Raw genomic sequence first — 13,519 nt, forward strand, 5'->3', positions numbered from 1 at the left:
AATTCTTGTGCAATGCAGATAGTTCATTTGTATGTGCGCATGCGTGTAGTTCATACGGAGCTTTTTGTCTAGATCTAGCACGAAAGTGAACCCTAAATTGTGAGTTTTGTGTGCGGTCATGCGAATATAAAATGGGCTATGATGTAGTTAAGTCAGAGGGGATAAATCGAGAAGACAGTGCAATAGAGAAGAAAGTAAGTACACGCTGACTAGAGATTTAGAAAATGGACAACGGAAAAAAGATTAAATTTTTTTCTGTTTTCTTTTTTTGAAGGAGAGAAAGCGGTCGTAGATACGCTCTAAGTACGCCTTTGCGGTATGAAGGGCGTAGATGTGTGTATGTGACTGTTTCGGTGGTGAATGGAAGTGGTTAGCAGTCGGGTACTTATAGAAAATGTGTGCCATACAAGAACGAATGTTTCGAGGGTGGATGTCAGAGAAGGAGGAGGTTGAAGATTGATCTAGTAGAGGTTATAGGGTACAATTTAAGCTGCATTCCTCGTATATATTCACGCCAAGCGGCTAACTGACGGTCCGCTAGAGCCTCGGATAGATTCTTTTAAGCTAATATTTCCAGATCTTTGGGCTCTGAATTCAAATCCCACCGACGCCGACTTTTTGAGGTTCTTAAATAAAGTACCGGTCAAGTACTTAGATCGAATCTTCTCTTTTCTCAACTATTTCTGCCTGCCTAATTCCATCTTTCTGGGGAAAAAATCAAACAGAGAAAATTAGACAGCGAAGGAAGTGTGGATGTGTGTGAGGTAGTGTGTGATCCAATGTAAGGGTAAGGGTTTTGATAGAGGGACTGTAAGATTTTGGAAAAGAGAAGTACATGCGTGTCAGTGTTTAAGGATGGAATTAACTGTATATATATATATATATATATATATATATATATATATATATATATATATATATATATATATATATACAGAGAGAGAGAGAGAGAGAGAGAGAGAGAGATGTATATATAACTATACATGTGTGAGTTTCAATATGTGACACGTGTAATTCGGACGACAGAGTGGATTGAGTAAAGAGACACATGACTGTACTTCTTTTACTTTGTGTACACACGGACTTGTACACAATGGTATTTTGGAGTAACCAACAAGTACAATTTACTAACGTCAACTGCATGAAACTTTAAGATACGCGGAAATTATCCTGGTTGCAAGCACACACTTATAACAGATTTTATATTCTTCTAACGTAGTTGCCTATTGAACAGTTAGCGTTTTTACAGGAAAAGGACAATAAATGCTAAATAAAAATTGATGTGAGTATGCACTTTGTCCGTGTTTGTGTATTTCTGTGTATGTCAGTAGTTGCGCGCTCTTGTATGTATGTGTGTTTTTATGACTGTTTTTATTGGTTACTCTCATCATCCGCCAACTTTACCAGCAAAACTCTTTGTTCTGCATTTTGTAAAGTTATTCCTCCCTTAATGTCCCTTCTCTAAATTATGTTAATATTTTGAACAAATTTATCTTATCAGTTAAGGGATTGTTTTATTTTATTTTCTGTGAAACCAAGTTCGTCGTTTTACTCATTTGTGTATATATTTGTTTATTTTGTTCCTGAGATATTTATAGATAGCCTATTTTTTTTTATTGGGTAAATGATCAGAACAAAGCTGATAATGTGTTTGGGAAACTGAAAAGCTCACACGGCAAACACAATATCTGTAGTTCATAAATGTGGTCCATAAATATTATAATATTTTACCGTGTAAATATGGAGTAGCTACAGTTCAGGAAAGTACTTGTTTATATTCATATTATCCTAGATAATAACATCATGGTGATTTCCTCCTGGTAATAATAGATTTAAGCATTAACTTAGTTTTATGTATATCCGTAAATTCCATTTATATAATCAAAATCTTTCATTAGTGGTGTATGCGGCCATATTGATAGCAAATTTCGTATTTCACTCCAGCTGTTTCTGATGTATCTACCTCGTGTGTTGTGAAGAAATGTATAGAAAATGTATTTCACAAGGCTCAATGGATATATGTAACATCTTCAGAAATCTGTATTAATATCACATGATTTTTACTTCTTATTTTATATTTATTTCTTCATGTTTGACCGACCGCATGATTCGTGTCGTAAATGTATGTGATATCCTACAGTTGATTTACAGATAAAGATGAGATTTTGTGCATGCTCTGCAAGAGATTTTAAAGTGTATATCTGTTATCTACATTTTTCTATATTCTCTTTAACCTTTCGAAAATCTTCATATACATCCTTCCATTCAGTGTTCCTTATGTAGTCTATGTTAGTTGATTTCTTATGAAGCTGTTAGATATATGTTAGATACATGCTGATCTTTCTTCACGTATTTATATATGTGTATATCTATATATATGCATATGTATATATATATATATATATATATATATATATATATATATATATATATATATATATATATATATATATATATATATATATATATATATATATATATATATACATATATATATGCGTGTGTATGTGTGTGTATTACGTAATTATTTATATTCATATATGTATATGTGTAGCAATATATATGTAGAGGCAATTATGCGGATAAACAGATTAAATATATCAGTTATAATAGTTTAGGTATGAAATACAAAATATATAGATATGTATACATGCACAAAGAGTGGAAATAATGGGTGAAGACGTTTAGACGATGAATATTTAAGTATAAAAATATAGATATTTATATTGATAGATTCAAATTACACAGAGTACAAACGACAGAGAAAATTAAAGGGGAAGGAGTGAGGTGTTATAAGTCCAACAGCTGTTTCTGGAGGTTCAATGATTCATCATAATGTTCGTAGATCTTGTTCATCGCAATATGCAGGCCGTTATGGAAGCAATGAACATTAGTTAAATCGAGCCTCTGCCATCAGAGTAGAAAAGATCTTATATTTCAGATCATAATGTAGAGACGTTTAAAGGTAGACTGATTAAATATGGGGAGCTAGCAGAATTTTGAATGTTGTATCTCTCCAGATTGCTTCCTAACCACATGGTGCCAGGTTCACTCATACTCCGTGGAACCTTGGGCAAGTGTCTTCTGCTATAGCCTCGAGCCGACCAAAGCCTTTTCAGTAAATTTGGTAGACAAAAACTGAAAGAAGCCTGTCGTATATGGGTGTGCCTGTGTGCCTGTCTTTGTGTGCATGTGTGTGTGTGTGTCTTTGTGTCTGTGTTTCTCCCTACCAACGCTTGACAACTGGTGTTGGTGTGTTTATGTTCCCGTAAATTAGCAGTTCGGCAAAAGATCGACAATGTAAGTACCAGACTTTAAAAAAATGTACTGGGGTCAATTTATTCGACTAAAAAGATGGTGCACTAGCATTGCCAGAGTATAATGACTGAAGCGGGTAAAATGTAAGATAAAAAATACATACATACATACATACACATATATATATATATATATATATATATATATATATACGCAATACACATTCATGTATGGATGGAGAGATATAAAATCCTATTACACAATCTAGAATTACAGTGTTCGTAATGTTCAAAATGTTTGAACGAAATGAAAAAGCGAACAGAATAACGTTTCATGTTTTCAGTTCAATACTTCGAATTCATCCTTTTTCTCCAGAGGAACTCCTTGTTGACCTCTTCTTCATTTGTCTTTGTAGCGATGCTTCAATAACCTTCCACATATTTTATGCTGTTATTTGTCTTATTTCTATGTCAGTACGGACGTTTACACTTTGCAACAAAACTACTTCACAACAATAGCGTATTGTTCGCTCATAACGTGCCAAGAAGACAACGTCAATTTATATTTCAGTTGTTCGTCTGTAATTTCAGCTTATACAAATCTCCAGTCTGGAATTTCATCTTTCTTGTCCACATACTATTCCTGAATTTTCTTGTATTTGCATTTAATGATTGATGACTGCTCTGTTACATTTTCCGGATTACAGGTATCTGCGAATATTTTCTTTACGACCAGTATTTTGTTTCTATTTCGTGTCCAGAGAGATTCAAACTTTTATCGATACCCACTCTGTATTCGTTCAGCAGACTGTTTTATAACTGCAGCGGTTTATCTAAAGCGTATTAATCTGTCAGTAATGCAAACCGCAAAGAAAATATGTCAATAAGATTTTATGAATTAGTTCTATACCAATAGTTCTTAAAGTGGATGTTATCAGTTACCGCGGGATTCTGTAAACGCTTAAGGTTGTTTTCTTTGTGTAGGCATTCATGAATGGTTTTGTGATTTAACATTAAATCTATTTTCAAATCTTTTATGTTATTATGTATAATGTTGTGGGACTCATACTGTTACGTAATGCTATATACATAACTACAAAGAAGGAGGTGCAGGTTGAAGGTGACAATAATCTAAAACGCTTAAGGAATCACTATTCCAAACCTATTTTGGTATAGACCTACACAACCTTCAATAATGTTACATTGCTTCATTTTATTGAAACACATACTCAAAATCATATGCATGTATATATATATATATATATATATATATATATACATATGCAAACACACAAACTCACATACTCACTCGCACAAACACACACGCACACACACAAATCAAAAGGTACGTGGGGGTGTTCATTAAATATTTCCCCTGACCTACTTTCAGTAATTACAGGAAACGGAACTTGTACAGGTATAATTATATACGTCTCTGCATATCACATTGTGATTTGCAGCTTTCCACTAGTATTTTTTTGACTTTTACGGCTGCTGAAGTGGACTGGGGTGTTATAATGGAGGCAGTTGAATGCAGATCAGTGATCAGGTATTTATACTTGAAAGGTTGTACACCAAAAGAGACTTTCGATGAAATGAAAGAACTTTATGGTGACGATGCACCATCATACGACGTAGTCAACCACTGGCACCGCCAGTTCAAATGTGGATGGATATCGGTGGAAACTGCTGCTATTCCTGGACAACCACACTCCGCCATTGATGACAACACCAGCCATAAAGTGGAAGCCACCATTTTGGAAGATCACCGAAAAACTATTCGGCAACTAGACCAAGAAGTGAAGATAAGTGTAGAGAACGTGGAAAAAATCATTCACAACCATTTACACTTGCAGAAGTTGTCTGCATGATGGATTCCCTGGATGCTCACACCTTTTCAGAAGCAGGTTTGAGTCAATTGCTCCCGGGCCCTTTTGGCAATGTGCCTAGAGAACGAGGAGGACTTTTTCGGCAGACTTGTCATACAGGAGGAAATATGGGTCCATCACTATGATCCTGAGACTAAATTCCAGTCAAAGTAATAGAAGCATGATAACTCACCACCTCCAAAGAAGGCTCGTGTCCAACTATCAGCAGGCAAGGTGATGCTCAGTCTTTTGAGACCAGCGCAGAGTAGTGATATTGGTTTTTCTGGGGCGTATTATACTTCTCTGCTGCAGAAATTGCGAGACGTCATCAAAGCATAGATGTGTGGCATGCTGACCAAAAGAGTCCGCCCCCTCCAAGACAACGCCCCAGTTCACAATGTGCATGCTGCCCAGATGAAAGCACAATCCTGCGACTATGAAATCCTCTTTCCAAACATGAAGTCTTTTATGAAGGAGAAACACTTTTCGGCTGATGATGAACTTATTTCCAGGGTAAAATCTTGGATCCAGACACAAACTACCGACTTCTACAGACGAGGTCTTCACAACTGCATATAGCGATGGGAGAAATGTGTCACCATTGGTGGTGGCTATATAGAGAAGTACTAATAATTATGCCAAGTTTCGTTTATCCCAGTCCTTGGGAAGTGAGTCATGGGAAATCTTTAATGAACTCCCTTTGTAATCCTCATTTCCAACTTAACGTGGAGATTATGTCAGAACACAGAATTCTGAATTACTTACCTTGAGAGAACGTCTGGGGACTCGTTGGGCATAAAAGCAGCCGTAGTTATAACGAAATTATAAACGATATACTTACGAGTGTTTTTATGTAGCATGAGTCCTTATGAGGTATCCTCTCGTGGTAAATAACGCAGTATTATATGTTCTAACACAACATCCACCATATGTTGGAATTCAAGATTAACTTTTGGCTATATATATATAAAGAGTAAAGACCCCCTTCGATTATGACTAACCGTGATATTGCACCTAGAAAGTTCCCCTCCGAGGCCCAGGTGCGAGTAAGGTTGTTTATGGAAGACCAGCAGTCGCTCATGCATAGCAGCCTCCCCTCTCCACACCACCGATGTTACCCAAGGGAAAGGCAAAAGCAGATACAGCTTGGCACCAGTGACGTTGCAACTCATTTCTACAGGTGAGTGAACTGAAGCAACGGGAAATAAAGTGTTTTGCTCAAGAAAACAGCACACAGCCCAGTCTGGGAATCGAACTCACTACCTCCTGATTGTGAGCCCGACGCTCGAACCACTGAAGCATGCGCCTTCACACGCAGATATATACGTGTGTGTGTGTGTGTGTGTGTGTGTGTGTGTGTGTGTGTGTGTGTGTGTGTGTGTGTGTGCGTGCGTGCGTGCGTGCGTGTGTGAATCACACAAGTTAGCACACGCAATCAGAACAAGGTGAAGAAAATATTACTACCAAAGGAACCGAAAAATAGTTTTATTTAGGCTGAAAAAAGCTCCACAAACTGTGACTGTTCATGAGACAGTTGTGACAATTCAGTATGATAATGTTTTATTCGAAATTCCCACAACTGTCTGCAGTTTGTGATGTCCTTTTTTATTTAGCCTAAATAGAATCAAGTCCGGGTGTACGATCTTACACACACACACACACACACACACACAAACACAAACATATATATAAACATATATTTCCATGTTTCTGATATTTTTTTATGTATTCTGTATGTATTCTTGCATAAATACATTTGCACGAGTGGTTATGAGTTTATCTCGATTACATGAAATGGTGATGTTATTAAATTAGACATCCTGATGATGGTTGAAAACTATCTTAGTTTACCTAAAAAGTAACAAAACATTTCAACATCGTATATTATTGATATTTTGAAGTAAATACAATATTAGTTATTTTTTCCCCACGTTTGTTTATTACAATTTACGTTTTCTACCGTGTGGTTGTTGGCTTCCAGGCATATCGGTCCGTTTTTAATAATCAAATAAAGTTTGGCGTTTTATTCTCGTATTCAAGCATAATACATTTATCATATAGTGAGGGAGAATCTATTTTTTAAACATTTTTCTTTCATTGTTATGTTCAACTACGAGGACAAAATCTATTGCTCAAAACCTGTTTAAGCTAACCAGTTAGATATTTTCATATTTAGAGTAATTTTTATGCCGTTTTACTACTTCCTGTGATCTGGCCTTCGTTATGCTTTCCGAACAGGCCTGATAACTGAGCCTCTATCTGGTCACTCACTCTGCTAGAAATTGCAACTAAATCTATCAGAAAGTATCGCCTACGGTCTTGAAAAGATAATAGTAAATTAACTAATGAAGGCTTAACCACTAGATTTAAGAAATCGATAGGATGGTCATGTTTGGAAAGCCATTGGTCATATATCAACTCGAGTAGGCCAGACTCGAGTTAAACAATTACAGCAACTCATTTCTCACTGGTTTAAAACTGTAAACTTGCTGAACAAGAGGATTTATGGATATTTACTCATGTTTTATGTATTGAATGAGTTTATATTTTTATAAATTCCGTAGACAGAACAATAAATTACAGATAGAGATATGGGCATAGCCTCAAAGACAAATATTGTTAGACGGAACAAGAATACTTTCAGGCGCCGAAGTTTTGACCCTCTGAAAATTCAAGGGAGAATCGTTATATATTCACAGACCCATCCTTGACTTTTCGAGCCAGGATCAACATGCAGGTTCAGCACTTCTTTTGTAGTTCCTGAATAAAGTGAAAACGATTATTGATTTGCAACAAACTAAATAGCTAGTTGTAAAATCTCAAGAAGAAATCAGAGTAGTAACTATACTAAAAAGTAGGGTCAGTCGCCACATCAAAGTGGCTGTTCCATGTACCTACCAGTTTAACACCAGGCAGATCATCCGCCAGCTGGTGATCGGTTCGACACTGCACGCCTTATATAGAATATATATTGCTTGCAAGGGGAGCGAACCCCTACCATCCCATAGAGATACACAAGCAAAATGGTATGATTATAACCATAATCAACTTTCCCTTTTTTTTCTCTATTCTCTTCTTTATTTATTCTTCACTCTGATGGAGCTCAGATCGGTTTTATGACTAAATACGATAAATATTTTTAGCATATCAAGGGCAATACCATACAACATTGGAAGCAGAAACAGCTGTTAGATGGGATGCAGTCTATTTGTATTAAATTAGCAAATAATAATTGATGTAAGTCAATTGTTGTTCATCAATATTTCTCCATTTTCTGTTTTCTTTACATGTATATATATATATATATATATATATATATATATATATATATATATATTTCTGAGGAAACAGAACTTCGGTATTCACATTTTATACAAACTTATTTAAATTTTCTGTCTTCATTAATTCATTGTTTGCCAAGACAGACTACTGTCAGTTTCAAAAGAATATAGTGATATTTTGTGTACGTTTATTTGCTTTCAATTACATATTTTAATAGTATATCGATGAAGATAAACACTTACTAATCTGTCGTATAATCGACGGACTGTGTCAGACAAACATTAGTTACACGAGGGAAAACAAATTAGTTTCTGTTTAGACATTAGTTTTGAAAGTGCCCAGAGAGAAATTAAGTAGATGTGTGAATACATGCGTGTGCGTGCGTGCATGTATGTGCGTATGTGTATACGTGTGTGTGTGTGTATGTATGAATATGTGTGTATATTAGTATGTTATAATATACACGTATATGCTCTCACATACTCTCATACATAGATACATATATGTATTCATATATGTATTCATATATATGTGTGTGGCAGTGGCAGTGTTTTTATATATGTATGTATATATGCATGTATATAAATATATGATTACAGTTATGCTGACGCATGAACTTAGGTTTTAGTTGACCATATTGATCCTAGAGCTTATTTCAATCCAGTAATTATTATAACGACTTTTTATTTATCAAACAGTCAAGTTGTTTTCTGCCGAAAAGAATACGACTAGAAGTAACATTTTTCTGAATGATGTCCTTGAGAAATTAGCAATGAATTGTCTGTTATTTGGTCTCAAAGAAAAGTGAGGTAATTTCAAGAAATTCATAATTTTGTTGGCAGATAATTTAATATTTAGGATAACCTATGGGGTGCACAAAAAACAGGGAGAATACGAACAATAATGCATCCATTCATTCTCAATACATTCTGGCACATTCGAACTTCAATACCTGATTGCTGTTGGTTCTCGTCATTGGAGATCTTGTCCTATTAGACGATGTGTGTACATAACACGCATCAACAAATAATTTGTTTGCTGGTGTCTATAAATAAGAACCTGTACACTTCTTAGCTTCATTTATCCGGTGTGGTAGCGTTAACTGAAAAGACACACAGTAAGGCCGTAATACTGAAATACCCACAAAGTCCCATTACTGACAGTTTAATGACGAGTGCTTCTGATAGGACCCAATAGAAAGGTACCTAACGATCCTACACCCACTACCCTCTGCCCACCCACTATCACAGAGATAATGGACGGAGAGAATGCATGGAAGGATATGTGTATGTATGTATGTATGCATGTATGTATGTATGTATGTATGTATGTATGTATGTATGTACGCATTTATGTATATATGCATGTATGTATATGTGCGTATGAGTGTGTCTCGTTCATATGTAACTTGCAATGAGTAAAACGTTTCGTTAGACCTATTGAAGGATATTCGTCATGATGTAAATATGGAGCCCAGTACTCAACCAGTACTTATTTTATCAACCCCAAATGATGAATGGCAAAGTCGATCTCGGCGGCATTTGGAATCTGAACGTGAAGACGGACGAAATGCCGCTAAGCATTTCGCTCCACCCGCTAAGTATTCTGCCATCTCGCTGCCTTATAAGCATAATAATATTAAAATAATCGTTTTGAATTTTGTGTTAAATGACTTAGTCTCAATCTGTAATTATTTGTGTACATCATCCTTATTTTTTACGTCCTTTCTTTTAATCGTACTCGCAATGAGTTGGATTACTGTGAGAGTGGAAGTCGACATTTGTTGCAACCTTTGAGCATCTCTCTCGTAAGGTTCAGCATCCTCAGAACAGGTTTCACAAAGTTTTCTACACCATTATCAGTGTTTCTTTTCTGCAGAATCTTTCTTTTGCTTGATTCTTCTTTCTCCAACTGTTATCTTTTCTGTGTATCATGTGTCCGTGTTGACGAAGTAGTTTTTCTTGAACACTGTGTTACGCTTAAAAATCTTTTCAAAGTGGAATAAATTGCAATAATCAACATTAGTTTACAAGAATATTAATTTGATATATGTTGAAGGACTTTTTGTCTCAGGATATTTCTTCAAGATATTTATGGCTGATTAACTAAACGTATTGGTCTACTGATTCTCTGGTTGAATACAGATAATGTGTATTTTTTCTAACATAAATAGGAACCCTATGGAAATTAAGGATGCAAATACAATGAAAATAAATGCTGTCAATAATATCTTCACGATTCAAGGAAGTATTATTTCTGGTGTTGTGACAATTACTTTTAGAAAGCAGTCATCCAAACAACTATTGAAATTTTAAATAATGACAAACAAATCATCTTTGACAGGTCTTTGAAATAAAGCATATATTTTTATTTAAATTTCATAATAGGTTTCTATCAAACCAACATGCTGTAAAGAGATGCAAACCCAGTTTAGCTGATAGATTGATCGATTGTGCATCAGAGTATAGCGGTTTAATCATATCTGTCAAAATTGTGACTACGTTTTGTATCCTAATTAATCTGGAGAATGCTATTGGAGTTGAAACGTTCATCATATACCGAAATCTAGAAGTTTTTCAAGTGGTCAAATTGTGGAAGAAAAAATGTAACCTTATAATATAAATTTTCAAAATCTGAATATTTATCTTCGCACCAGGTTCCTTTACTAGGTTCCTTTACCTCTTTAACCTATTCACTTGTGGGGTATAGTATTCGAACAAGCATTGGTAATAAATTAGTGATTAAAATTCTGAAAAGATAATGTGTACGAAACTTTTCATAAATAGATGCTTCCTGATCGGATTATGGCATAATATTCCTCAGTTCTTCACAGATTGTAGAAATAAATCCGTCGTTTAGTTTGGTGTTGTAATTCATAAAAGTTAAAAACGATTTATCAAACCTAACAAGTTTTATATGTGTTGGCTTCAGTGTTTGTGTTATGGAATAATGGAAGGTAGAACTCTAACTCTATCAAAGATTTTGCTTTTCCTCTTTATGCCCGAAATGCTAATGTAAATTTTTTTATGCTTTTCCGATAACGTTCATAGAACATAAAAATTATATAAAGGAGCATTTTTTTTTTTATTAACGTCGCTCGTGTGAAACCATACTTATAGTTTTCATCTTCTACTTTGCAAATTGAATAAATTTGGTATCGGAAAATATACTGACAAGAATTTACATATCTGTCTGTGCGTTTATGTGTTTGTGTGCGTGTGTGCAAATATAAACTCTAAAACATATATTGCATACGCTTTCTCGCCTTTTAACATCTCAAAGTATGTGCATACATACATACATACATACATACATACATACATACATATATATATATATATATATATATATATATATATATATATATATATACAGTAGAGTTTATCCGGTTAAAGGTGATGATGATGATGATGACGATGATGATGATGATGATGATGATGATGATGTTCATCGATTGCATATTCAGAGATTATTGGGAAATAACGCAAATATTTTAGCTATATGAAATCTCTATAAAATATATTGTAATTTGTCTTCCAAATTTGTAGTATACTCATATACAATACTGTAGACTTAATTGGTAATTCTGTCATTGCCACAGCTACAAGCATACTGAAGTCTATGGGGTGGGGTCTAATAAAAGCAAGACGTATCCGAAATTACCTTATGTACTTCTCAAAATGATTCAATAGGGAACTAGCGTTGTCTTTTCCTCACCACGTAAGTATTTTTAATTAGATTTTTGTTAACATTAAATGTTAATACTAAATTTACGTTTCCCATGCGGATAATATCTCCAAGTATTTAACATTTGCGATCTATTAATGTCTTTACATTATGCTAATTCTTTACGCCCACTAGTGAACAATGTTCTACATCTGATTCGTAATACTTACGTCACTACTTCAACAAGTACAGTAATATTTATGGTTCGTTGAGGATTTCTAATAACACAGAAAATGCCCAGAGTTCACCATCACCCGGTCATCATATTTTCCGAACCAAAATGATTAAAATAGTGTCATAAATTTATACAATATAGAAATTTCAAAACGTATTGTATTTTCAAAGATACTTACTTATTTCCTATTTTAAAAAATTGATTTGAAAATTAGCGTAATATTCCCCGAGCAGATATTAGCCAAATTTCAGAGAAAAACATAAAGGTTTTAATAGCTGTGTTTTCAAGTAATTTTATTAAGGTAGCCTGAATGCCAATGACAAAGAGTTAGCTCTTTGCCTTACCAAAGCATTTTCCGCAAGTTTGTATTGAAATTTTTCATCATTTCACACAGAGTACAAGAAAATTTATCTTAATACATGTCTTCACAAAGCATTGAGAAAACAACTCTGACAGTATTTTATAAGATGTCTGGTGCCCTCACAGAATCCTCAGGCTCTGCTCACATGACATAACAAGCTATAATAGGACGATATAATAAGGGAAAATATGAGAAAATGCAGAGGAGGAAGACGGGAAGGACAATGAGGAGGAAGACGACGACGAGGAGAACGAAGGGGATGATGACGGGGACGAAGAGGATAAGGATGAGGATGAAGAGGATGAGGAGGAGGGTGAGGAGAAGGAAGACGAGGAGGACGAGGACGAGGAAGACGAGGACGAGGTGGAAGAGGAGAACTGTTATCATCATCATCCTTACTGACTTGGCAAAGGTCGCACATGTTTCGCTAGGAGAAATGCAATCGATTTCATCGGCAATATCATGGCAGGTGTAGAACTTCTTTTATCGACCACGAAGAGTTATGAAAAACAATTTTTTCTTAAATAATAATAAATAACCAAGATATCTGGATCTACGCATTTACATACCTCATGGCAAGCAATAAATAACACGGTTTGCGTTAAGAATGCACATATAAAGGATTACTGCATAAGAACGCTATGCAGTGAAATAATGTAATAAATAATTCTGACATGCTAGCTATATTATTAATATTGATCAACAACAACAACAGTAGTAGTAGTAGTAGTAGTAGTAGTAGTAGTAGTAGTAGTAGTAGTAGTAGTAGTAGTAGTAGTAGTAGCAGTAGTAGTAGTAGTAGTAGTAGTAGTAGTAGTAGTAGTAGCAGTAGTAGTAGTAGTAGTAGTAG

General features: G+C 34.9%; 2 protein-coding genes across 21 annotated transcripts in view; both read left to right on the forward strand.

The window, feature by feature from the left end:
* The window catches only part of LOC106884224 (GTPase-activating Rap/Ran-GAP domain-like protein 3), a 1,447,782-nt gene that overhangs the window by 801,903 nt on the left and 632,360 nt on the right, over positions 1 to 13,519 (forward strand). The window lies entirely within an intron of this gene.
* On the forward strand, positions 4,634 to 5,831 carry LOC149137042 (protein GVQW3-like). Its single transcript, XM_089339566.1, has one exon. It carries the CDS (start codon positions 4,775 to 4,777, stop codon positions 5,126 to 5,128), a length of 354 nt encoding a protein of 117 aa, XP_089195692.1. The 5' UTR covers positions 4,634 to 4,774; the 3' UTR covers positions 5,129 to 5,831.

The sequence above is a fragment of the Octopus bimaculoides genome, chromosome 2 (genome assembly GCF_046866305.1).
Source record: "Octopus bimaculoides isolate indiv1 chromosome 2, ASM4686630v1, whole genome shotgun sequence".
NCBI lineage: Eukaryota > Metazoa > Mollusca > Cephalopoda > Octopoda > Octopodidae > Octopus > Octopus bimaculoides.